This window comes from Nerophis ophidion, linkage group LG18 (assembly GCF_033978795.1).
Source record: "Nerophis ophidion isolate RoL-2023_Sa linkage group LG18, RoL_Noph_v1.0, whole genome shotgun sequence".
NCBI classification, from domain to species: Eukaryota; Metazoa; Chordata; class Actinopteri; order Syngnathiformes; family Syngnathidae; genus Nerophis; species Nerophis ophidion.
Window position 1 is genome coordinate 13,650,631 of NC_084628.1, and position 26,056 is coordinate 13,676,686.

At 39.3% G+C, this 26,056-nt stretch overlaps 1 protein-coding gene across 4 annotated transcripts in view; it reads left to right on the forward strand.

Annotated features, from left to right (window-relative positions):
* vaspb (vasodilator stimulated phosphoprotein b) overlaps positions 1-22,028 on the forward strand; it is a 57,704-nt gene extending 35,676 nt beyond the window's left edge. For 2 of the 4 annotated variants that reach the window (XM_061878779.1, XM_061878776.1), the window contains exons 2-14: positions 5,736-5,907; positions 6,814-6,994; positions 7,124-7,190; positions 13,662-13,744; positions 13,838-14,091; positions 15,642-15,760; positions 15,864-15,915; positions 16,050-16,077; positions 16,158-16,200; positions 16,401-16,457; positions 17,904-17,976; positions 18,068-18,125; positions 20,779-22,028. In XM_061878779.1, coding sequence (XP_061734763.1) covers positions 5,736-5,907; positions 6,814-6,994; positions 7,124-7,190; positions 13,662-13,744; positions 13,838-14,091; positions 15,642-15,760; positions 15,864-15,915; positions 16,050-16,077; positions 16,158-16,200; positions 16,401-16,457; positions 17,904-17,976; positions 18,068-18,125; positions 20,779-20,813 — 1,222 coding nt within the window. In that variant the 3' untranslated portion in view covers positions 20,814-22,028. The remainder of the gene's footprint in view (positions 1-5,735; positions 5,908-6,813; positions 6,995-7,123; positions 7,191-13,661; positions 13,745-13,837; positions 14,092-15,641; positions 15,761-15,863; positions 15,916-16,049; positions 16,078-16,157; positions 16,201-16,400; positions 16,458-17,903; positions 17,977-18,067; positions 18,126-20,778) is intronic. The other 2 variants (XM_061878777.1, XM_061878778.1) reach the window with 2 other exon arrangements.
* Positions 22,029-26,056: the final 4,028 nt, after the last annotated feature.

A 26,056-nucleotide genomic window follows, 5' to 3' on the forward strand; every position in this document is an offset into this window, starting at 1 on the left:
TTTGCAGAAGTATTGGATTCAAGACAGAAGTTTTAAGTTTGCACTTTATTGATTTGGTTATTCATTACTACTGTATTTATTGATTTTTGGTATCGATTGATTGATAGGAGTTTTTTTTTGCATGCAATGTGCAGTTGTTCATTTTTATTTACAGAAGTGTTTTATTCAAGACCAAAGTTTTAAGTTTTCTCTCTGAAAGGTATCAATCATGTATCATTTTAAAAAGCAAATCGATCGATTTTATCAATACTAGAAAAAGGAAAACATTGGCTTTAAGAATGGTAGACTTCATATGAAGTTTAGCACTTTTAATAAGGATGTTAAAGGCCTACTGAAATTAGATTTTCTTATTTAAACGGGGATAGCAGGTCCATTCTGTGTCATACTTGATCATTTCGCGATATTGCCATATTTTTGCTGAAAAGATTTAGCAAAGAACATCGACGATAAAGTTTGCAACTTTTGGTCGCTAATAAAAAAGCCTTGCCTGTACCGGAAGTAGCAAACTATGTGCGCGAGACGTCACGGGTTGTGGAGCTCCGAGTCACATTGTTTACAATCATGGCCACCAGCAGCAAGAGCGATTCGGACCGAGAAAATGACGATTTCCCCATTAATTTGAGCGAGGATGAAAGATTCGTGGACGAGGAAAGTTGGAGTGAAGCACTAGAGGGGAAAAAAGGCGACGGCAGTGGGAGCGATTCAGATGTTATTAGACACATTTACTAGGATAATTCTGGAAAATCCCTTATCTGCTTATTGTGTTACTAGTGTTTTAGTGAGATTATAAAGTCATACCGAAAAGTCGGAGGGCTGCGGTGACCTCCCTGTCTCTGAGGGAAGCCATATGGAGGAGCCAAGAAAGTCACAGTTGCCTTTTTGACAGCTGCTGCAGGACGCAAACTCCGCTCAAGTCTCCGGTAAGAGCCGACTTAATATCACAATTTTCTCATCCAAAACATGTTCGCTTGACCGCTCTGTTCCATATTAAAGCTTCACAACAAACAAAGAAACACCAGCTGTGTTTTGGTTGCTAAAGGCAGCTGCAATCTACCGCTTTCCACCAACAGCATTCTTCTTTATAGTCTCCATTGTTAATTGAACAAATTGCAAAAGATTCAGCAACACCGATGTCCAAAATACTGTGTAATTATGCGATTAAAGCAGACGACTTTTAGCCGTGATTGGTGCTGGGCTAAAATGTCCGCTCCAACCAATAACGTCACAAGCACGCGCCAACATAAGCGTCATCATTCCTCGACGTTTTCAACAGGATACCTCGCGGGAAATTTAAAATTGCAATTTAGTAAACTAAAAAGGCCGTAATGGCATGTGTTGCAATGTTAATATTTCATCATTGGTATATAAACTATCAGACTGCGTGGTTGGTAGTAGTGGGTTTCATTAGGCCTTTAAACATTACTGAAGTATGTCTGTCTGCCTGTCTGGAGTATCATTGCCATTAGTCGGCAAACAGGTATGGCAGATACCTACGGTGGCCGAGAAAGGTCACAACAAATGCAAACGTGACAAGACAATATAAAGCCACAACACAACAACTTTGAGCTACAGCACAATTGAAAAAGCCACAACAAATACAAACGTTGAGGTGGGACATTTATAACGCTGTACTGAAGATAAAATAAAGTAAAAAGTTATGTATGACTGAAAAAATAGTCACAACTCACCTACTTTTCCAACTTTGTTCATCGCATCGTTTTCAACTTTCCGCCTCACGTAGTCAGTCCGTAGCCAAAACCTGCTCACTGTCACGTCCTTTGCGTCATTATATTGTTGTTTTGGCTTACAATTTTTGTGTTATAGCGTTATATTGTTGGGTAGTGGTGTTTATTTGTTTTTGCTTTTTCGACTGAAAGTTGTGTCGCGGCATTTGCATTTCTTGTGACTTTTCTCGGCTACAGTAGCTGTGTATTAAAATGAGAGTTGTAGCAGGTCAAACCGCTGCTTATTCAATCTGAAAAGTTTATGTTGCATTTAAGTTTTTATATTATTATTGTATTATTCTTATGTTGAAAAACAGCAAACATAGCGAGCAAATTTACTGTTAAAATGTTAGTTACTGTACTTTTATTTAAAATTTCTTGAATGTTAAAAATGTTAGCAGAAAAAGTTTGTTCCTGTCAATACAACCTAAAGTGTTAGTCACACTTTATTTAAATAAGATTTAAAAGCATTGGCCAAGAATTGTTTACTTGTGTGTTTGTATTCATGTATATCTAAATCTCTTGTAAGAAATAACAGGAATATGGTCAATTTCACTTGCGGTATCCAGTATTTATTTCACAGTCACAGTGGTTTATTTATTTATTTTTTGCTAAAAATTTACTGAATCGATTTCAACTCACTCGATCATTTCCGATCGTATCGTTCTGAATAAAGTAATATTGTCCCTGAATCGTAACGGCAATATCAAAATATGATTTGAATCAAACCATTGTTAGAGGCAGCACAGTGACAACACGAAGGTCCTGAGTAGTCCTGAGTTCAATTCCAGGCTCGGAATCTTTCTGTGTGGAGTTTTCATGTTCTCCCCGTGACTGCGTGGGTTCCCGCCGGGTACTCCGGCTTCATCCCACCTCCAAATACATGCACCTGGGGATAGGTTGATTGGCAACACTAAATTGTTCCTAGTGTGTGAATGACTGTGAATTTTGTCTATCTGTGTTGGCTCTTCAATGAGGTGGCGTCTTGTCCAGAGTGTACACCGCCTTCCACCCGAATGCAGCTGAGATAGGCTCCAGCACCCCTTGCGACCCCAAAAAGGGACAAGCGGTAGAAAATGGAGGGATGGATCATTGTTAGAACAAATTGTTACATCCCTACTAACATGAAAACAAATCGCATTGTATGAGCAACTAAGCTGTGGTCTCTCACCCCCGTTGCAGCATTGCCATAGCGAGCTATTATTGTTATTGAGAGCCTTTTATCACAATCGTATTGTATCTAGATTCCCAGCCTTAGTGTTTAAATGCTATATGGATGCAGAAAATGTGTGTTTGGGAGTGTCCAATTGATTATGGATCTGCATCAGTCCCTTTTAGGAGGGGTTTGCAGCAGGAGAAGTGGGTTGGTGTGTAGGTGCTGTGTCACAGGACCTGGCAGATTGTATCGTGGATGCGGATGAGACAGATGGAGGAAAAGATGGATTAGGGAACCATGGGGGTGGAATGGTGGCCGAATAAAGACCACAAAAATAAATAGTAAAACTGTACTTCAAGACTTGACATTGGGTCATCTTTTTAGTTCAGTTTTTTTCATGTACAAAACCCAAAACGAGTAATTTTGGCATATTGTGTAATTTGTAAATAAAAACAGAATACAATGATTTGAAAATCATTTTCAAATAATATTCAATAAAATACACCACACAGACAAGATATTTAATTTTCAAACTGAGAAACTACATTTGTTTTTGCAAATAATCATTAACTTAGAATTGAATGGCAGCAACACAAGTTGGCACCGGGTCATTTTTGCCACTGTTACATGGAATTTCCTTTCAATAACACTCAGTAAACGTTTGGGAACTGAGGAGACCAATTTTTGAAGATTTTCCGCTGGAATTCTTTGCCTTACTTGCTTGATGTACAGCTTAAGTTGTTCAACAGTCTGGGGTCTCTGTTGTGGTATTTTAGGCTTCAAATTGCACCACACATTTTCAATGAGAGACAGGTCTGGACTACAGGTACATTCTAGTACCCGCACTCTTTTACAATGAGCCACGCTGTTGTGCATTGTCTTGCTGAAATAAGCAGGGGCGTCCAGGACGACGTAGCTTGGATGGCAACATATGTTGCTCCAAAACCTGTATGTACCTTTCAGCATTAATGGTGCCTTCACATATGTGTAAGTTACCCATGCCTTGGGCACTAATATACCCCTATACCATCGCAGAGGCTGGCTTTTGAACTTTGCGCCTATAACAATCCGGGTGGTTCTTTTCCTCTTTGTTCCGGAGGACACAACGTCCAAAGTTTGCAAAAACAATTTGAAATGTGGACTCGTCAGACCACAGAACACTTTTCCACTTTGCATCATTCCATTTTGGATGATCTCGGGCCCAGCAAATCCGGCGCTGTTTCTGGGTGTTGTTGTTGTTAAATGGCTTTTGCTTTGCATAGTAGAGTTTAAACTTGCACTTACAGATGTAGTGAGCAACTGTAGTTAAAGATAGTGTTTTTTTAAGTGTTCCTGAGCCCATGCGGTGATATCCTTTACACACTGATGTCTCTTTTTGATGCAGTACCGCCTGAGGGAACGAAGGTCCGTAATATCATCGCTTACGTGCAAGGATTTCTTCAGATTCTCTGAACCTTTTGATGATATTACGGACCATAGATGGTGAAATCCCTAAATTCCTAGCAATTGCTCGTTGAGAAATGTTGTCCTTAAACTGTTGGACAGTTTGCTGAAGGATTTGTTCACAAAGTGGTGATCTTGTTTGTGAATGACTGGGCATGTCATGAAAGCTGCTTTCATACCCAATCATGGCACCCAACTGTTCCCAATAAGCCTGTTTACCTGTGGGATGTTCCCAATAAGTGTTTGATGAGCATTCCTCAACTCTCTGTCTTTGTGCCAGCTTCTTTGAAACGTGTTGCAGGCATCAACTTCCAAATGAGCCAATATTTGCAAAAAATTACGTTTTCCAGTTTGAACGTTAAATATCTTGTCTTTGCAGTCTATTCAATTGAATTTAGATTTAAAAAGATTTACAAATCATTGTGTTCTGTTTTTTTTTTTTTTTACAATTTACACAATGTGGCAACTAAACAGGTTTTGGGGTTTGTACTTGTTTGGTGTCACTTTTTAGAGCCTTGCCTGACTCAATCATACACTGTAAAGAATCTGTAGATTTTACTCTAAAAATTGGCTTTTCCGTCGATGAAACTTTACTGTTTTTTATACATCAAATACCTTTTTAAATATATACTTTTACAGCAGAATGCTGGCTACTGAGCTTCCAGTTTTTTCTAATTATAATATATACAGTCATTTTCTTTTTCTTTTTTTTTACAGTGTGACTGTAAATGGAAAAATTATGCCGTTTTTATTTTTTACTGTAAAATTTGGTTGACTGAGCTACCAGTGTTTTACCGTTAACATGTTTATAGTGTACCTGAATGTTAGTTCAGGGTTTTTATTCTGCACACTTAATACAAACGCACATTCATCGGTTTTCCTGTGGTGATGAAGACACAGGTGGAAGATTCCAAAGCTCGGCAAAACTTCCTGTCTTTGTCAACATCCATTTTGGTTGTGCTTTCGATCTTATTTGCAATCAAACTTTTTTTCCCCCACATAAGATTAATATACCATATTACTCTTTTTGGTCTCATTTGCTCATATGCTCCCTTGTGCAATCATTCTATCTGATAGTAGTGGCAGGAGATGACCTAATAGTTGGTCACTCGAGAGTGTTTGATCTAGACAGGATGTGGGCTGGATAGTTGGCTAATGTCTGAGAAATAAGAAGTCATGACACTGTCTGGTATGATCAAGTGCCCTGTAATTAAGATAGAGTGGTTGAAGGGAATTCTTAGGACGGACAGGACCGTTGATCTTTACATACTAAATATTTGCTTAAATATGTGCTGAAGATGGCTGGTCTAATTTGTGGTTGAATTAGACATAGCTGCTATTATGGTGACTATTGTAATTTCAGATTCTAAGTAATTATGCGTCCTCTTGTCTTGCGCTGCCCTCCATTCTAGTGAGTCGAGTATCTGCCAGGCTCGGGCCACTGTGATGATCTACGACGATGGCAACAAGAAATGGCTGCCGGCAGGTGCTGGGCCCCAAGCCTTCAGCCGGGTGCAGATCTATCACAACCCCTCCAACAACGCCTTCCGGATAGTGGGCCGCAAGATGCAAACAGATCAGCAGGTGAGGCTCTTGCGTGTAAATTCATTTGTTTTTACATCTATTACTACACAGGGTACCAGTGATGGCACAGAGCAACATTGTTATGACCACAATACAGGAAATAGAAATGGTTGCGACATTGCGGTAACGTAGCGCTGAAAGCAGTTCAGACGTCTCACGTTCCATTATAAATAAAAGCAGAAAAATAAGCCATTTCTCTCCATCTACTAGTGTTTGCTCTCACCCACAGCACAGGGATGTCAGGTTGTATCACTAACAATTACTTTCAGTATTACCAGATCATGACTCAGGAGATAGCGTTAGATGAAGATCAGTAACAATGGTTAAGTGAGTTTGGAGGGATCTATTCTTGTCTTGCACGCTCTCACTCTGCCTGCTGCCTCAACGTCTCTCCGTTTTAAACATTCACAACTAAAGTGTTCCCCAGAGAGCGAGTCTCAAAGTGGATGATGCTTCCTGTGAGATAGTTGTTCAAGCATTTCCTGTGACAATTTAGGAAAGGGTTTGTTACTCAGTCTGGACTATTTTCTCTAATGCATGTGTCTGATAGCAAAAGAAGTGGAGATGCTAATATAGATACGACAACCTTTTTCCTGTTTCTCTCCTCCAACATGGTCGTTTGTGTATAATATTCACTGTCGCCTCTTGGTCTGTGCTCTGTGGAATCCAGAGGCTGTTAAACAAATAGTAAAATGGCATGTCAGCACATTCAGGCAACACTCAAACCACAACATTGTTTCCCTCTGGATTCATCGGCTTGACGCCACCTATTGGATTGCATGAGCAAACCATGAGGACGCATGATAGAAACCATTTTTATCCTTTTGTTGTCCTTTCACTTGGGTCCATGTGGATTAAAAGGAGAGTAATTTTTTTCGTTTTTGCATTGATTTTGTGTCCTGCCAGGTGGTTATAAACTGTCCTATCGTGAGAGGCTTGAAGTACAACCAGGCCACACCTAATTTTCACCAATGGCGGGATGCTCGACAAGTGTGGGGACTTAACTTTGGCAGCAAGGAGGATGCTGCGCTCTTTGCCAATGGCATGGCGCACGCTCTGGAGGTGCTCAACTCTATGGCAGATGCAGGTGCTATTTCATTTAAAGAGGGCATGAGTGACTTAAACATAACAATAGCATGCGTATGATATGTTTGAGTCAGAATCTTCATTCTTCCATTTTATATCGATTTAATGTGTGTTCTGTCATTTTTGTCAGGTTATGCCACGCTTCCTCGGCCAGTGTCAAACGGTCCATCTCCTGAAGAAATTGAGCAGCAGCGCAGGTACGAAACCCTGAAATGTAACTAATTGCTAGACTCAATATAAATATCCCAAACTAAAGCTGTCCAAATCATGGTATCAGATCGGGGGCCAGTGTTTGCCTTTTTTATTTACATTAAATTGCTCACGTGACAGATTCCTTTAAAATTGATGCACGCTCAAGAAGACACAATTCAAAGAGGGTGTGGGTCTTGCCATAACACTGGTTCGATTTGAAAGCAAGCTGCAATTATCGGTCGTCTATCAACAGAGCAAAATCGCTTCTGTGACTCTAATCCTCACCACCATGAGGAAAAATAAAATTTGTGAGTTTCTTCAAGTGTTATCACAGGAGTACTAAAGGAAAGTCAATGACTAAACATGTTACACACACAAACTAAGCAGGATGACACAAGAAGCAAACTGCTAAAGTTTTGAAGTAGGGGGGATCGATTCAGATGTTGATGCTATCGATACCTAGTTTGGTATCCGTATATAAACGATACTAAAGTGATAAGATTAATATTTTTCTATTTCTGGTTCTTCTTACATAATTTTTTGGGTTGTTATTGTTTAGAAACTCAGGCAGTCTCTGGATACCAGCAGGCTTTGAGGGCAAACCCAAATGATTTAAGTTGGAAACAATTGTAGTTTTTGCTTTTGTTTAGTTATTGTGCACTATTCACTTTATTTTGTTAAAAAACATTGTATATAACATTCAGTACCACACATTTTTAATAAATCATCTAATTTACAACAGTGTTATCAAATTGTGAATTTAATAAGATATCCATTCATTGTCTTCCGCTTATCTGAGGTTGGGTCACGGGGGCAGCAGCCTAAGCAGAGAAGTTTCATAAAAATTTGTTGTTGTGGTAGTTTAGTTACTTGCTATAAAACATGTGTTGTTCTATAATCTATTGTCAAAGTAACGGATTGGATTTGAAGCCAAAAAATTGGATCGGAGGCCACAAATGCTAATCGGGATGTCCACATACCCAACTGCATTTTGAATCCCTTTTGCATGTGCTCTCTGCGTTATTCAGTGTGAGAATGCAGTGTGTTTATGCAGTGAAGACGAAGTTTTAAGATTCTAATGGGAAAAAATGTAGGACACACTAATTTACAGACCAGTACACTACATTGTGGTGGCGCTATCACTAAATCAACATTGGATTGACTTGAAATTTCCCAGTCGTGCGCTCTATAAAACATTCATTGTAATTAGCAGAATCGCCGTGCAATTTCGTACACAGCTAGAGGTGATTGACAAATGGTAAAAATTAATAGGCAATACTTGTATAGCGCTTTTCTACCTTCAAGGTACTCAAAGTGCTTTGACACTATTTCCACATCCACACACTGATGGCAATAGCTGCCATGCAAGGCCCTAACCACGACCCATCAGGAGCAGGGGTGAAGTGTCTTGCCCAAAGACACCACGGACGTGACTAGCATGGCGGAAGCCGGGGATTGCACCAGGAACCCCCCGGTTGCTGGCATGGCCGCTCTTCAAACCAAGCCACTCGTGTGTAAAATTCTGCCTGCCATCAAGAAAAGCGTCTTTGCAGTGGCATGAGCGGGATGGAAATAACAATTAATTTGCCGTAAATTATTGATCATTTGTCTAAAAAGCAGAAAACATTTCTGAAATGTGGATTACATTTATGCTAGCATGCCTTTGAAATAATTTTTAGTAGAATTAGTTGTGTTCCTCTGTACAGCGATGTCCATAAATGTATATTATTTTCTCCATTGACTTGGTTTAACAATCAATAGTCAATCCAGGTCGCCTAAGCTCTGCATTAGTACTCTTGGAAGTTTTGCACCAAGCATACGCAAAGGATTTAAGGGCATTAGCTTGGCACCGCTAAACTCGCAGTCGGCCCCTATAGGTCAGAGGTTAAATAGACAGCACGGCGGACACATCTCACATCAGCCCCACCTTCATCCATTTATCTGTTCCTCATTATGGCGGCACCATGCTTGCTTGCACAGACTTGGCATTAAACATTTAATCTCATTTGGACTAAAAGCTTTGTGATTGGCCAGAGAGGCTGTCCGTCAACTGACTTTGTCCTGCTGCTTGCTGTCATGCTGTGGCTTAAAGTGTAAAGCACTGCTATTAAAACCTTCAAAATCCATCACAGATTTATAAGCGGGTAGATGTTATTTACACCCTTGGTTTTATATTGGATGACTGCGCAAGTACAAGAATAATGGCATGTATACATGTGTCCGATGGCGAGATAAGTTTAAAGCAATATAGACATGATCAACCCTCCCTGAGGGCATTTAGTCGCATTTAAAATGACAGTCACACCATGCAAGGCAGGCCTATTCAACTGGCGGCTCGCGGGCCACATCCAGCCCACTAAAGCTTTTCATTTTGCACACCAAACATTGCCCAAATAGGCTTGTTGAAACCATTGAGCCTTGGGTTGATCATGTAGGCAGTACTCCCGTTACCCCACAGGTAGCGGGAGTACTGTTACAATGAAGCAGCACTTGGGTGAGCTCATTCAATCCTGAAAAAAAATCTAAATACATTGCAAAAATCTGACTTTTAGCAACATTGATCCGGACAAGCAGCAACAATAGTAGAAATCCCAGCGGGCAAGCTTCAACGCGAAACTTGGTCAAACATTTGTAGATAGATATTGTGATATCCGTTATATGTGAAGTAGATATTGTGCATATAGATATTTAGTTTGTTTTGTATTGAAAATGCTGACTTTGTAATGTCTTGTATATGTGGACATTTGCCTGAGAGTAACTCTGCCGATCAAACCTCTAAAAATACATTTTAATTTAACTAGTAGAGGACAACAATGCTACGTTAGGTGTAATTGCGATAAGTCACATACAATGTTTGGTGTTAAAATGTTGTGTAATTTCTATACACAATGAACAATATTTATGTAAAATACACCATAGACATGTTTCATTTATGTTTATTTTATGTTTATATTTTCAGTTTAACAAACCTAAATGAAGGAAGAAGTGTAAAGACATAAAAAACTGAGGAAGGACAGGAATGCAAAAGAAGGAACATCAATATTCCACACAACTTTTGGTTTCTTTATGCTTTTAACTAGCTGCACGCGCTGTAAACAAGTAGCGAGGGCAGAATAATTGATTTATTATCAGTGCAGTGTGAAAGCCGATGTTTACTTTGCAAGTAAGTAAACACAGTCTCAAATAAATATAACCTGCGGAGGCACTTTCTGACTAAACATCCACATTGCAATGCCCGGCCCCTGAGCCCTTGGGCTCTTGAAACTGCGGCCCTCTTCATGATGTAATTGAATAGCCTTGGTGTCTGCTCTCAAGTGGCTGCATGTTTGCATTGTATGTGGCATACAGCTGTTGCTGCAGCATGCCAGATGTGGTGGGGGTGAAGGGACTTAGTTGAAGAGAACTGAAGCAGTCGAATTAGGCCACAGAGTCCATCTGTGGACTTCTTATCGACCACAACCTGTGCAGTAGACTTTATATTACTTTGTAGCGACCGCGCATATGGTCATTGCAATGACATTAGTGGACGTGGTCCAATATGCTGGACAGTTGCTTGTTTGTTGTATCCCACCAGAGGAACTAGGGTCTTGTTTGGAGGAATAGTCACTTGCACACCACATATGATGTTGGTTGGTTTTACCAGTTCTTCAGGACAGGGGCCAGAATCTCTTTAGTAAATGTTGAGATCTTAAAGTAGAGATGGGCCGATACCATTTGATTTTACTCTATTTCCGCTGTCTGTTTACGACATGACACACATTATTAAATTGGACATATACAGTAATTATCCATTTTCCCCTGATGACCATTCCAAAAAATTTGGCCAGTAATAGGCCGATAATGAATATAATATCAGACTATAATGCTGTACAAACAATCAAATTTCAATTTTGGCTTCTTACAATTATAAAAACATAATTAAAAAAAAAAAAAAGATTACTTGCATGCGCAAAGTGCACAAATTCCTGAGCTTGTGACGGTGAAACGGATGAGTGAGCGTATGTGAAAACAAGACCATCTCCACTCGAAGTTTAGGATCTCACCATGGTTGCTACATTTTAGATAACACCGTGCTAATATGCCTAATTACTCGATTTGAAAAATAAGGCATTTTTGCGTTAATACAACCGAGGATAGTGTCTTAAATAAACTTAGTCTGATTTTAAACGCAGAATATGTCTAAAATTGACTTAAGTGAAATGCTGTCATTGTGAGGAGAATGAACATTTGTTTTGGAAAATAATGTGTCCGGGACCGCTCATTCATCCCCTAAACACGTCCTAGTTTAAACAATGTCGAGACGGCCACTTGAAAAGACAACTAAACCATGAAGCTAATGCTAGCAAGAACAACCCCCATGACACAGCTTACCTGCTTGTGTTATTGTGGATGACATCATTGATGTAAGATCATTGAACAAACAGGACTGCCATTAGAACTTGAGATGCTCACCCTTATTTTTTTTTTTTAACAGCCTCAAGTTGTCTCTTTTTTTACTCGTCAAGACAAAATAAAGGTTTCAAAAATGTACCTTATGCAAGCATAAAGTACTGAAACACTTACTGATACATTTTCAAAATGTATTGTGCTTTGAATTAAAATATAATATAAAATAAAAATATTGTATAAAATGTTGGTCAAAATCATCCAAAGAAGTATTGCACAAATGTTTGCATTTAATATTTTTTATTTATGACATCAAAGGCACACACACACACTATATGGTGATAAAATAAGTGTAAAAGGTAAAAAACAGAAATGTTTAAAATTTGAACGGACAAACAAAACTTTTTTCCAACTAATTTATATCCGTTGTTTGTTTAAATTATATTTAAAGTTGCGTTTTGGTGGTACAACAAACACTCCATCCATCCATTTTTCTACTGATTGTCCCTTTTGGGGTCACGTGGGTCGCTGCAGCCTACCTCAGCTGCATTCGGGCGGAAGGCGGGGTACACCCTGGACAAGTCGCACCGCAGGGCACAACAAACACTCATATTTTCTAATTAGTGAATAATCGAGTCATTAATTGGGATTTCAGTGTCAATCAAAAACAATTATGTCATTTATGCTATAATCGTCCAGCCCAGTATAAGACATCCCTTGTTAAAGGGAAACTGCTTTTTTGGGGGGAATTCTGCCTATTGTTTACAATCATTATGATAAACACGAATGCAAAAGATTAATTTTTTTTCCCGCTTTCTAACATATAAAAATCAGCTCGTTTTTTGTGGCTCGCAATACAGCTAATGGCAGCAAACAATTCTACCTCTAAATCACTTTAAAAATGCATTCAAAAACCGCCAATAATACTTTATTTATGTTCCGGAACCTGTATAATAACCAAATTGTTGCAACATTGTTATTGTAAGAGCGACCAGTGGGCAGTTATTTTTCTATTGTAGTGACACATCGGTGTGCTGCGGTATTCGCCGTAAAAGTTAACCACGTCAAGAGATAAGCTAGCTTCTACTTCAGCACAAAACGCGTTTGAGTTTGTAATGCACAACACAATGCGATAAAACACCAATTTAGTATCTGTTATGTATTAGCCCACATTTCGTGTTTTGTTTGTACACAGCAGAGCTCGCAGAGAGCGTATTCACTCTAGTTGTAAGGACACTCATGGCGTGCTGCGTGTATCAGGATCAATTTAATAATGACTCACTTGATGGACAGTTGTTTGTCTGGTCCAGCTGACCTGGGACGTTTCCTGTTGAATTTGGGTAAGCACGCTATTTATGTCGAAAATAGCACAGCTTCAAATTGCGCCATTTGTAGCTTCGAGTCGATTTCACCACACTCTCCCGGCTTCCGTCTGCTCCAACGTTTCACCCTCTTCCTTGTTCTCACTTACATAAACAGCAGTTCATTTTTCGTATATTTAGCTTAAAAAAATAAGGTTGTGAATCTTCATTTGTTCAAAAAAAGTCGTCTTAGTTGTCTGTTACCAAGTCTGCTATGATTAGAACACACACGTGTTTTATTTCGGAAGTAGGAACACAAGTTGTTGTCAGAAGTCAGACGTGCGTTGCTATGGAAACCCAGGAAATGATTAAAATAATCAAAATACGGTAAATATTGAATATATTACATATTGTTATGAACATGTCTGTTACTACATTTACATTATATATAGATTTGCAGTGTGTACCCCGGCTTCCGCCCGATTGGAGCCGAGATAGGCTCCAGCGCCCCCCAGGTAATAAGCGGTAAAAAATGGATAACCAGTGTGTATATAAAACGTTGCTGGAGGCTTTTGAAGTTGTTTTAGAGGGTTTTGAAGGCTACAACGGTGACTCCCATTAGCTGCATCTTTCAAGCGTTTTTTTATCTTTAAAATCCTAAAAAAAATACATTTTTGTACTTGCCTCTCATAATGATTGTGAACCATAGGCAAAATTCCCCCAAAAATTTGCAGTTCCCCTTTAAGAGATATAATATGTGCAATGTGTCTGTGACTTCTATGTCTGCAGGTTGGAACAGCAGGAGCGTGAGCGTCAGGAGCGTGAGCGTCAGGAGCGTGAGCGAATGGAGAGAGAGCGACAAGCTGCAGCAGGTTAGGAAAAATAATCATTCAACAATGTTCATATCTTCCTTAGAAGTGGAACATACTAGCCAAGTCCCACAAAGACGCACTAACATCTTTTAGTAGTCTCTGTTCCTCCAGCTCCACCATTGGCCCCTGGTGGCCTTGCTCCTCCGCCGGCTCCTCCCCCTCCCCCTGGGCCTCCTCCGCCCGCTGGCGTCCCTCCCCCTCCAGGACCACCGCCAGCTGGACCCCCATCCGGAGGACCACCACCACCTCCACCCCTGCCCTCTGCTGGAGCTGGGGGTCTTGGTGGTGGAGGAGCCGGGGGCTTGGCGGCCGCCCTAGCAGGAGCAAAGCTTCGCAAGACGTCTAAAGTGAGTATGAAGCTTATACCAACGTTGTTATAATCATTGAACAAGAATGTTGGGAAGGTTGCAGTGATGCAGCGTTTAAGTGAAGTGATGCTGCAGAACACTGGGAGGACAGGAGAGAGGAGAAATGGCACCCAATTTAGACGAGATGAAAACGACCTATTGTCAGTGCGAGTTGCCTTGTCTGTTCAAAAGTGCAGGAATGTCAATTGTCAAAACTTTTAACTCAAAGGGCCGCAAACCAAAGAAAGTTTTGTGTATGAAATAAATCTAAATTAGGTGAATACATGCTAAGCTGCCTCCATCTTACCTTTGTATTATTGAATTATTTATTCATAATTGGCGTGTTATGTTTTTTTAATCACAATCTATTTTTTTATCTAAATTTTAGTTTCTCTGTATGCCAACAATTTGGAGTTTATTTGCCCTCTCTATGTGCTAGACTTGTTGGGGTTGTAAAACAATGGTCTGTCACACCCGAAGTGGTCTATGTCCACGTTTACACTGCAGGCGAAAGTGGCCCAAATCGTTCAGGTTTTTTTTTTTTCAAAATCTGATTTTTTTCCCAGCTGACTGTTTACACTGCAAGTAAAATGTGATCTTTACAACACTCCAGTGTAAAGGCGCACAGGCCCCACTGTGGCCGCAAAGTGATCACGTCACTTGAATGGTAAAAATGGTAAATGGTAAATGGTTGTACTTGTAGAGCGCTTTTCTACCCATTTTTAAGGAGCCCAAAGCGCTTTTGACAGTATTTCCACATTCACCCATTCACACACACATTCACACACTGATGGCGGGAACTGCCATGCAAGGCGCTAACCAGGACCCATCAGGAGCAAGGGTAAAGTGTCTTGCCCAAGGACTATGATGGTAGAAGGTGGGGATTGAACCAGTAACCCTCCTCAGATTGCTGGCACGGCCACTCTCCCAACTTTGCCACGCCGTTCTCACTTGCATGCGCAGTTTGAAGTGAAAAAAAAGTGAAAACAAAGGAAGTACACTGGATTCCATGAATGAACAAGGAAGCCGCTGCTGCTACTACTACTACAAAATAATATAGAAGTTGCCACACCTTGAAAGTGACAGTTTTTTTCAGAGAAAATGAAATGAAGTAATGTAATTTATGAATAGATATGGATAGTACAGTATATTATAGAGGATTCTAATCTTTTTATGGCTTTTAAGTAGAGGAAACACGGACATCAGCGTGGATCTACATTAACTTTATTTTTCAACTCACTATTGTACACTACTTACGCATTTTACGTAACATGTAGGCAATTATGCCACAGCTTCAATTCCGGTCCTTCAACAATCGCTATTTTTTCGAAATCAAAATATATATTTATATATTACATATAGCCTATTATTTACACACTATTAGCTAGTGATGCAACGAAAATTTGGCCCCAACAGCCTTTCGTTACTGTAGCAGTCACTACAGTTCGGGTGGAGCTATACACAACACTGTGCATTGATTTGTCAATTTACAGTAATAACTTGGAATGTAACTTTTAATCACTTTTGTGTACATTACTTTGTGCTCTTAGCAAGAAGATGGATCCTCTGCGGCTCCAGCGGGCAAAGCAGACGCCAGCCGCAGCAGCAACTCTTCAATTGGAGGAGGCGGTGACCTGATGGGTGAGATGAGTGCCATCTTGGCTCGAAGGTAGATACCACTGGGCGGGATCACAGTTCAATGTGGCAAAAAGGTTCCTCCCTCGTTTTCTGCTACTGTTTTGGTCTAAAACACAATTCCTTGTTTACATCAGGAGAAAAGCTGCTGACACTGGTGAGAAGGTGCCTCAAAAGACACAAGACAATGTACGTAGCTGCTTGTTTGCTAATTAAACCAGTCCAACAGGGAAACAAAAGGGCTTGACTCAATCCACCAAAAAAACGAAACACATTCTACCAAATGACTCACAATAAACTGTGTCTTTGTCTGCTCTCCACAGGAGGACTCAGAACCTCCAGGTCACAGTGGTGAGTAGTCAAGATTTGCCTCTGTGGCCTACAATTATTCTACGGCAAATTCACACTTTTAAATCCATTCTCTTTGTCAGACATCATAAGACGACCGTGGGAGAAATCATCAACGATGTCCAGGTAATTCATTGGAATCATCAGCAGGCTGTCATCGCCATCATGCATTTGTGTGTGTATGTGTGTGTGTGTGTGTGTGTGTGTGTGTGAACTCACCATGAGTGTTTCCCTTTATCACTGCGCATCCTTTCCAAGTTCTTTGTATGTGGAAAGTCCACCATTTCCATCCTAAGAATGTGTGCATGTGTTAATGTCACTAACAGGAATAACTCCATTCCCAAGAGCATGGACTCCATCTCCTCATTGTCCCAAAGTTCCAGGTATGCATGCTGCCACACCTGCTTGTTGCCATACTCCACCCACCTTGCTTGTTCTTTAATGCATTTTACTTTTAGAACACTCACTTTCACAGTTTTGCCATGTCCATTGCTGTAGGGTATTCTATGGTCAGTGCCACCCCCTTTTGGTCAAATCACATTTTGCAGTTTGCTAGGATATGGATTGGTTTATTTATTTCATTTTACCACTTACAACAGAATACAACAAAGAGAAGTTTTTGCAGGTCTACTTGAGAAAAAAATACTACTTTTAAGAATATGCTTAGTGCTTGTTTTGAAAATATCATTCAATTTGACATGTTTTGTTAATATCTTGTCACATGTCAGGCATACAGGCAAGCGAGCATAGTTGGCAGGAGTCTGGCACCTCACGATTTGATTTGATTCTAATTCTTAAGGTGACGATTTGATTTCGAATTGTTTCTTGATCAACATAATTCACTTTCTCTTGGTGTATTGATTGGAATGCAAATTAGAATACAATCTTTTAAAAACAGGTTACATGAGCTCCTCTTGGCTGCTTGGTTCTTACATATGACTTATAAGCACAGTGTAAAAATGTATTTAAGAAATGTTATTTACAAAACTCACAGAATGTTAATCTAATAAAAGAAAATAGAGCAACTCCAACCCAATCCCATGTTTACCATACTTAAAATAACCATTGAGAAGACATACCACTTACTTCTAATACAATACTAAAAAAAAAGGAAAAACAAAAAATAATAAAAGCAAGCAGTATCATTAATAATATTACTATCAGTAATGGTTGTTTTATTTTTTAATCCACACATTGATTTAAAAACATTTTGTTTACATTTTTTAAAATGGATTTTCGAAATTTGATTGGGAATTGGAATCATTTTTTTTAAATCGCGGTTTGGATGAGAATCTGAGGGGTTTTTTTGCGATGGTTTTTTTTAATTTTTTTTTTTTAGTATCCCTACTACTCCTATTTTGTTCTGAGATTTTGAGAGATTTTTCTTTTTTGGGGACATATTCATGTTTAGTTTACAGCAGGGGTCGCACGCTAAAGAAGACAACGTCACCCCCCTGCTCCTCCTCCTCCCCTTTTCCTTTCCTTCCACTCGCTCAAGCAATCACCAATCAGGACTAAGCCTGTGCACATTCACGGCCACACAGACAGTCAAAACCCGAGGACTCTGTTAAGCCCTTTTTTACTTAGTTTACAGTGTGTTTGTAGTACTTTTGGAAAAACAAATATATCAGTAGGTATTTTGTAAAAAAAAAAGTTAATGTTTCATTAAAAACTATGACAAAATGTTTCCTACTTCTAATGATGCATAATATTTTATTTTGTATATTGTAGCACCATAGCATCTGGTCCTTGCAGTGCTCTTTTTTTTCTTTTCTTTATTTTAACATGGAAGCCCCATTTTTTTACATTTGTGTTCTGTCAATGTGCAGGGTGAAGCCTGCAAACAACGGTAATGATGCAAGCGGACAAGTAGACGACTCAGACTTAGAGAAAATGAAACAGGTAACTTTAATTTTAGGACCATGACAGACACTGTTTAAAAAATATTGGTCAAAGTGACTCATTTTTCTGTCATGTTTTTTTTTTTTCGCAGGAAATCCTCGAGGAGGTGAGAAAAGAACTTCATAAAGTAAAGGAAGAAATCATCAGAGGTGAGAACACAAAAATACTGTATTTCATCGTACAGTGGACATTTACTCAGCTGTAGCAAGTACCAGCCATCTGTTTGGAGTGAAGCATTTATTAAAACGGAACTCTTTGTGCAAAAGTAGAGAACTTTTTTATACAGTACATATTTTAAATAACTTATGGATCTTTGGTAGAAAATGAATGGATGGATGGATGGATAGATGTTCAAAAACGTGGTGGTATAATGCTATAAACGTCTGCCTTTCGTAGCAAAGGGGTTGAATTTCTAGCCAGGTTTGTGTCAGGAAACTAAGCCCATACCATTCATGCAATTGTTTGACTTAGACCAGGCATGCCCACACTTTTTCTTCAGGCGAGCTACTTTTCAATTGACCAAGTCGAAGGAATCTACCTCATTCATATATATAATTTATATTTAACTATTTATGAAAGAGACGTTTTTGCTAACACGTTAAAGGTGTTTAATGTTAACACAAACATGTTTAACACATATAGATTTATTTTGTTTCATTAAGACAAGAATATAAGTTGGTGTATTACCTGATTCTGATGACTTGCATTGTTTGGAATCCGACAGTAGTGCTGATAACGTCCACATTTTCGAATGGAGCAGAAAAAAGTCGTCCTCTCTGTCCAATACCACATGAAAGTGGTTAGTTTTTGGCGTCTTTTTTGTCCAGCTTCCATACTCGTTTTTATACATTTTGCAAGAAATACATTGACGGCCAACTCCGTAGCTTGCTGACTTGTGCACACTAGCTTTCTGAGACTCTAATTTTGTTAGCGCAGGCAGGATGAAGCAGGGGTTTTATTGTGAAGACAGCAACTGTGCAGTCTGTCTTTAGGGTTTTGACAGCAGGTACGGCGCGAGAGTGTTGAAATAAAATGTGTTTTTCGCCCTCCTCTCGGTCATATTTTCTTATTAATGATCTGGCAGCAGCCAGCATCATCTCATAAGTCGTGCCGTGAATATCAATCAAGTGACCAAAGTGACGTCGTAGTAAAGATTGAAGATCACAAACTTTTAGGCTTATTTTTTTTAATGCTTGGTTTGCGATCGACTGACACACCCTCCACGATCGACCGGTAGCTCTCGATCGATGTAATGGGCATCCCTGATTTAGACGATTGGAAAAAGCTGAAAGTGAAAAAATAATTAATAAATATATTATTATGGAATGTATAATTTTGCTACTCTATAGTGTTATTTGATATATATCATAGTAGTCATTTCCAACCACGGTGCTGCGGTACATTAGTGTGTTGTTGGAGCCTGTCAGATGGGCAACATGAAAAATGATCATATGGCTATGACTCAAAAGTCGGAAAACACTACTATATTGTATATCAATCAATCAATCAATGTTTACTTATATAGCCCCAAATCACTAGTGTCTCAAAGGGCTGCACAAACCACTACAACATGCTCGGTAGGCCCACAAAAGGGCAAGGAAAACTCACACCCAGTGGGACGTCGGTGACAATGATGACTATGAGAACCTTGGCGAGGACCACATATGTGGGCAACCCCCCCTCCTCTAGGGGACCGAAAGCAATGGATAGCGAGCGATATGTAATGTTTAGTATCTGATTATTTGAAATCAATTGTGTAGCAGCTTTTGTTCCACTTCATGAAAGCGGCAATTCCTCTAAACCTTACTTTAAACTTTAGCTTTACTCAGCTTTACAGTGTTTAGTGTTGGGTTCTCTGCGACACATAGTGGTTTATTAGTGGTCAGGAGCATAGTATCAAATTCTGGAACGCATACACAAGACTTCTTTTGAGCCCCCCAACCCACTCTAAACCTCACCACCCCAAGCACACACATTTGGTATGTTTACATGAAAACCAGATTTCTAAAACACATGTAATTTAATTATGTATTTTACTTTTTATTGATGTGATCAACATAACTAAATAAACTCTCTAAAAAATGTGGTTGTGTTTAGGGTTTTTTTTTTTTTAATTAATAAAAATCAATACAAAGTGGTCAGAGTACTAATTTAAAATCACATAAACTGTCTGATCATTTAGCCTACTTCAGAGTATAAAGTAGAGATTAATACTATGATAGTATGAATCATATTACATCGTTATTATGACTATATTATTATTGGTGCATTTCCTGGAAGATAAGTGTCCCCTTGTCTTTAAAAACTAGTGACACCTCTGTTTCTAACTTTAATCAAGGGTCTTTGGATGAGTGAAACTTTTCCAGACCTTTCTCTTATGCTGCCACAGATAGATTTATTATATTTTTACCTGGGTTTTATCACCTTGTTGCAAAATGCAGCTGCTGCGAGGGAATGGTTGAAAATAAGCTTTGATGACGTTATGACATGCATGTTGTGTGACATGTTGGAAGTGAGGTTAAGTTTAGCCAGGTTAGCCGCTATCCAGATGGAACAAACTATTTTGTATTTTTGATAGAGAGTAGTCTTAGACACGCCTAATTTGATTGCAGCAACCTTGATGTTGGACTTTCATGGCTGTAATAATTTTAAATGTTAACAGTTTTTACGTCTTGTTACGGTGTTTGTTTAGTAAAGTTGACACACCGTCTATTGGAGAACTTGCTATTTTTTAACAATATGCACACTTTTTACCATACCTTTGTCACTAATTTTTCTTTCTTTCATTTTCTCAATTCACAGCCTTCATTCAGGAGCTGCAAAAGAGAAGCACATAGTTGCGATGTATCAGAGGGATGTGATGGATGGAGGCGTGTTGGGACCTTTGCTCTACTGCGCCATCTATAATGTTGCCCAGGGATTTCTCATTTTGTCTTCTCTCTCTCTCTGTCTCTCACACACACACACGCACACACACAAGCATTGCTTTTGTTTCACCGTGCATTCATGCTCTTATTGTAAATGATAACCCAGGGAACCGCCTCCTCAGGCAGCCATGCCGCTTTGTCACAGGTGGCTTGCCTATTTTCATGATCCCGTCGTTTTTTCATCCTAATCCTAACGTTTTCTCTGTGGGAATCAATCGCAGCCACAGCTTGCCGTCATTGTAATTTTCATATCAGGAGTTTTTTCTGCTATGCGTCCTGGTCTGACAGGACACATTTACTGTTAAAGCAATATTCAGGGCTTAAAAGTATCTGCCACATTTTTACTGTAACAGCAAGATGCTGGAATGTTGGGATTTTACAATGTTCTCCCAGCTCAAACACTGCAATCTGTCACACATCTGCTGGTTTATTTCCATTCATTCTAATCGGAAGAAGGAAAAGCAACCGTTAGGAGTAGATCAGAGAACTCTGACTGAAGACCCAAGCCTTTACTGCTCCGGGAAGGAGAGACGAGAAAAATGGACACCGATGGACAAGCGGAATGCTGTGAAAGAGGGGCATGTTGTCGTTTTATGAAACGTGTTCTCTTTACATTGCACTTGATCCGGAGTTAAGTGTGAGCGTGTGCCACACTGCCTTGACAGACTCCCCTCTCAACACCCCCACCACCTTTTCCGTCGAAAAGAAATATTGTTGTCGGCCAGTGCAGTGGTCCTAAACTGTGCTTTTGCTGGTTCTTTGTCTTCAATTATTTGCTATATTTTCTACCTTTTCTGGAACAAAACATGGCCATGAATAGGTCAATTAATTTGGCCATGACCAACTGCCTTGAGAATGAATATATAAATATATATATATATGGATAAATATATGTTTTGAGGGAAAATGTTAGCGAAAATGAAATGGTTTTTCTATTTTAATTAAAATGACTGGTGAATGGGGATTTTTTTTTTGTTCCATTTTGATGATTGTTTTCTTATGTTATTTTGGGTTTCTTTTTCTTATAGAGTCTAGGCTTTTTACACTGAAATATAAAGAAAACAGCTTAGAGACACTGGATTAGAAATGCCTTTATAGTCCAATACAGCTGCTTCTTGAAATGCATTACTTTTGTCTCAGAATTTATTCCCCCCGTTTTCCGATGTACTGTGTTTACCATGACAAAATTCCATCTGAAAATGTTAACCCATCTCAACTGATTCCACTGTCAAATTAGCTCATTCTTCACATTTGGGCTGACATCACTCCCCCAACTTTACCCAAAACGTTCCGCGACAATCAAAAACACTGTTTTAGGAATTCCACGTTTTCCGGACAAATTATTTCAGTTGAACTAAAGAGTTATTAGTACTTCCACATTTGTCAACCTATGCAAACTTCCTCAACATCAAAACAGACATTCAAGCTTGTAGCTTTCCACTATTTTAAAAATGTCAAATTCTCTGTTAGAAAAATGCCTTTTGAACTTGGAGAAGTCATACTGTCACATTTCTGTCGATTCAGACCATTCCACAAACAAAACATAAGCTCATACAGTTTTTTGCACTAAGAAATTCCAGCTTTTCCTGTTACTTGCCAAAAATTCCAAATTGGGGTAGAGACTTTTTTCCGCTTCCAGTTTTCACAACCCTTTGAAACTATCTCAGCATTCAAACATTATGTTCATTCAGGCTGACAATTTTCCACGTTGTAAAAATTTACCCTTCCACATTTTCAGCGACACAAATTCTCTCTGAATTACAGTTACTACTACTCAACATTTCTCATTCGATTCAAATCTTTCAACATTCTGCTCCTTCAGAACATCTCAAAAATGCCCATCCTTTTCCATGATTCCACACTTTCTCAACAGTCTTAGATCTCAGCTTCAGCTCTAAAGCCTTTACACGTGATGTCTTCTGAAATTGTAATAACTATTGGTGGTTCTCGAAATACTTTACATGTATTTTCCCTATGTTTTTTTTTATTACGTGAGCTTTTGGATTTTACACACCTTTGCCCATCATTGCATGTTTCAACCACAGTAGATTAGGTAGATTAAGACATTTCATTAAAGATGAGAAACCTTTCTTAGGCCAAAAAAGTTCCGCTTGGTTACCGTACATCACTATGTCTACCATTTGTTAGACTGTACATGCCTTCTTTCGTTGAATATTCACAAGTCGGGTCTTCTGGAAGTTTCCCCGAGTATTAAACCGGTCACATGTAAATGTTACAGCGTTGGTCTCACTCCTGCAAAGGCGTTGTCGACTGCGTACATAAGCACCACGAGCGGGAGCTCTACATGTAAGCTCCTGCAAAAGTGAGCCCCGATGAATTATTTACTCTCTCAATAGTGGAAAAAAGTAGATAATTTTACTGGGTCAAAGAGTCCATGGTCAAAACAAGTATTCACGGGGGCCGAGTACTAGGATATGGAGGGAAATTTTGTCAAAATGATGTGTAATATAATTGACAAGTATATCTTCAAGAATTTGACCTTTTGTACCATTCTTAGGATTACTTTGGTTACATATTTGGAGACATTATTCTTTAAAGGAACAAGACATACCAAAATACATTAATGTCACCAAAACAATAGTGATAAAAGACAGTATTGACGTCAAAGGATGTTCAAAACAAGATGGTGAGTTTAGGTTTATATTATAACAGTCCTACACATACCAAAATGGACATCTATGTCTCCAAAACAATAGTGATAGACAGCTTGTCGCCAAAATTAAGTCCAAAACACAAGGGTGAACGTTAACTCAAGTTTGTATTTTCATACAGCTGCATTTTTTTTTTTTTCAGTTACATTTTTACTAGGAACGCCAGACAGATTTGGTTATTATTGGGAGTACTTCCAGAGCCTTTTTGATGCTTCCGGACTGCGAAGTGTGTCACGACCCGATCGGTACCAGAAGACCTGTCAACTTGCTTTATTGCAGTTATGGTGGTGCACGCCGTCACTGTTGCTATGGTTTTATGTCTTTTTTTTCTAATCCTAATGTCTTATGAACAGTGTTGGGTTAGTTACTGAAAACCAGTAACTAGTTAGTTACCAGTTTATGTCAAAAGTAACTTAGTTACTTACACCAAAATGAAATGCGTTACTGTGAAAATTAACTAGTTACTTTTTCTTTTTTTTAAAGGCTCCTATTAATGCCCTTTTAGCCTTCGTTTCAGTACTATTATAGCACTGTTGATCAACTTGACATGCATTTGCATCACTAAACTCCGCTAAGCAATGTGGTCTACATACAATGGTTAGGATAACAACGCTATCTTTCATAAGTTATGAAAGATTACATACAAATCAAAACAGTTATTCAAATACAATATTTATTTTAAAACCGTACAGAAACCCGATGTGTTGAGCAGCCTTAAATGACAAAATAATCGATCGTTTTTGTACTATATTTTGTGCAATTTAAAAATATACTTTTTGTTAGACTATATGTTCATCTATCCATCCATCCAACTTCTCCCGCTTATCTGAGGTGGGGTCGCGGGGGCTGCAGCCTAAGCAGGGAAGCCCGGACTTCCCTCTCCCCAGCCACTTCGTCCAGCTCTTCCCGGGGGATCCCGAGGCGTTCCCAGGCCAGCTGGGAGACCAAGTCTTCCCAACGTGTCCTGGGTTTTCCCCGTGGCCTCCTACCGGTCGGACGTGCCCGAAACACCTCCCTATGGAGGCGTTCTGGTGGCATCCTGACCAGATTCCCAAAACCACCTCATCTGGCTCTTCTCGATGTGGAGAAGCGGCTTTACTTTGAGCTCCTCCCGGATGGCAGAGCTCTCACCCTATCTCTAAGGGAGAACCCCACCACACGGCGTGATCTTATCCTTTCGGTCATGACCCAAAGCTCATGACCATAGGTGAGAATGGGAACGTAGATCGACCAGTAAACTGAGAGCTTTGCCTTCCGGCTCAGCTCCGTCACCACAACGGATCGATACAACATCCACATTACTGAAGACGCCGCACCAATCCATCCGCCTGTCGATCTCACGATCCACTCTTCCCTTCGAGGTACTTGAACTCCTCCATTTGGGGCAAGATCTCCTCCCCAGTTCATGTATAAATTACATATTGCAGTGGTTCTCAAATGGGGGTACTTGAGATTTTTTTTCAATATTCTAAAAATAGCAACAATTCAAAAATCCTTTATGAATATATTTATTGAATAATCCTTCAACAAAATATGAATACATTCATAAACTGTGAAAAGAAATGCAACAATGCAATATTCAGTGTTGACAGCTGGATTTTTTTGTGGACATGTTCCATAAATATTGATGTTAAAGATTTCTTTTTTTGTAAAGAAATGTTTAGTATAAGTTCATGAATCCAGATGGATCTCTATTACAATCCTTGAAGAGGGCACTTTTAAGTTGATGATTACTTCTATGAGTGGAAATAATTATTTTTAATTGAATCACTTGTTTATTTTTCAACAAGTTTTTAGTTATTTGTACATCTTTTTTTCCAAATAGTTCAAGAAAGACCACTACAAATGAGCAATATTTTGCACTGTTTTACAATTTAATGAATCAAAAACTGGTGACATAGTACATTATTTTACTTTATCTCTTTGTTTTTTTCAACCAAAAATTCTTTGCTCTGATTAGAGCAGGGGTAGGGAACCTATGGCTCGCGAGCCAGATGTGGCTCTTTTGATGACTGCATCTGGCTCTCGGATAAATCTGAGCTGACACTGCTTAACATGATAAGTAATGAATAATGCCACTTGTAATCACAGTGTTCAAAATAATTAGCAAAATCTAAAACATTCTCATGCATTTTAATCCATCCATTTTCTACCGCACCTGTTCAAGAAGTTGCGTTAATGGTAAGAAGTTATTTATTTATTATTGGTTAGTGTGGGGCTTGCCCTCCTGGGGCTTCTTCAGACCACCAAGCACCGACATGAGAGCCTGTTTCAGGGTTACAATATTGTTTTATTTTTCATTAAGTCTCTCAGTTGCTTTCCAGCAATTGTCTTTTTCTCTTTTGTTCTCGCTCGCGCTCTGGCTCTAGCTCCAACCCCGTCTCTCCTACTGGCTGCTGCTTATAACAAGGCCCAGGTGGGCCATCTACGCACCTGCCGCTGATTCCGAGGCCGGTCCTGGCACACCCCGTTTTGCTGCAG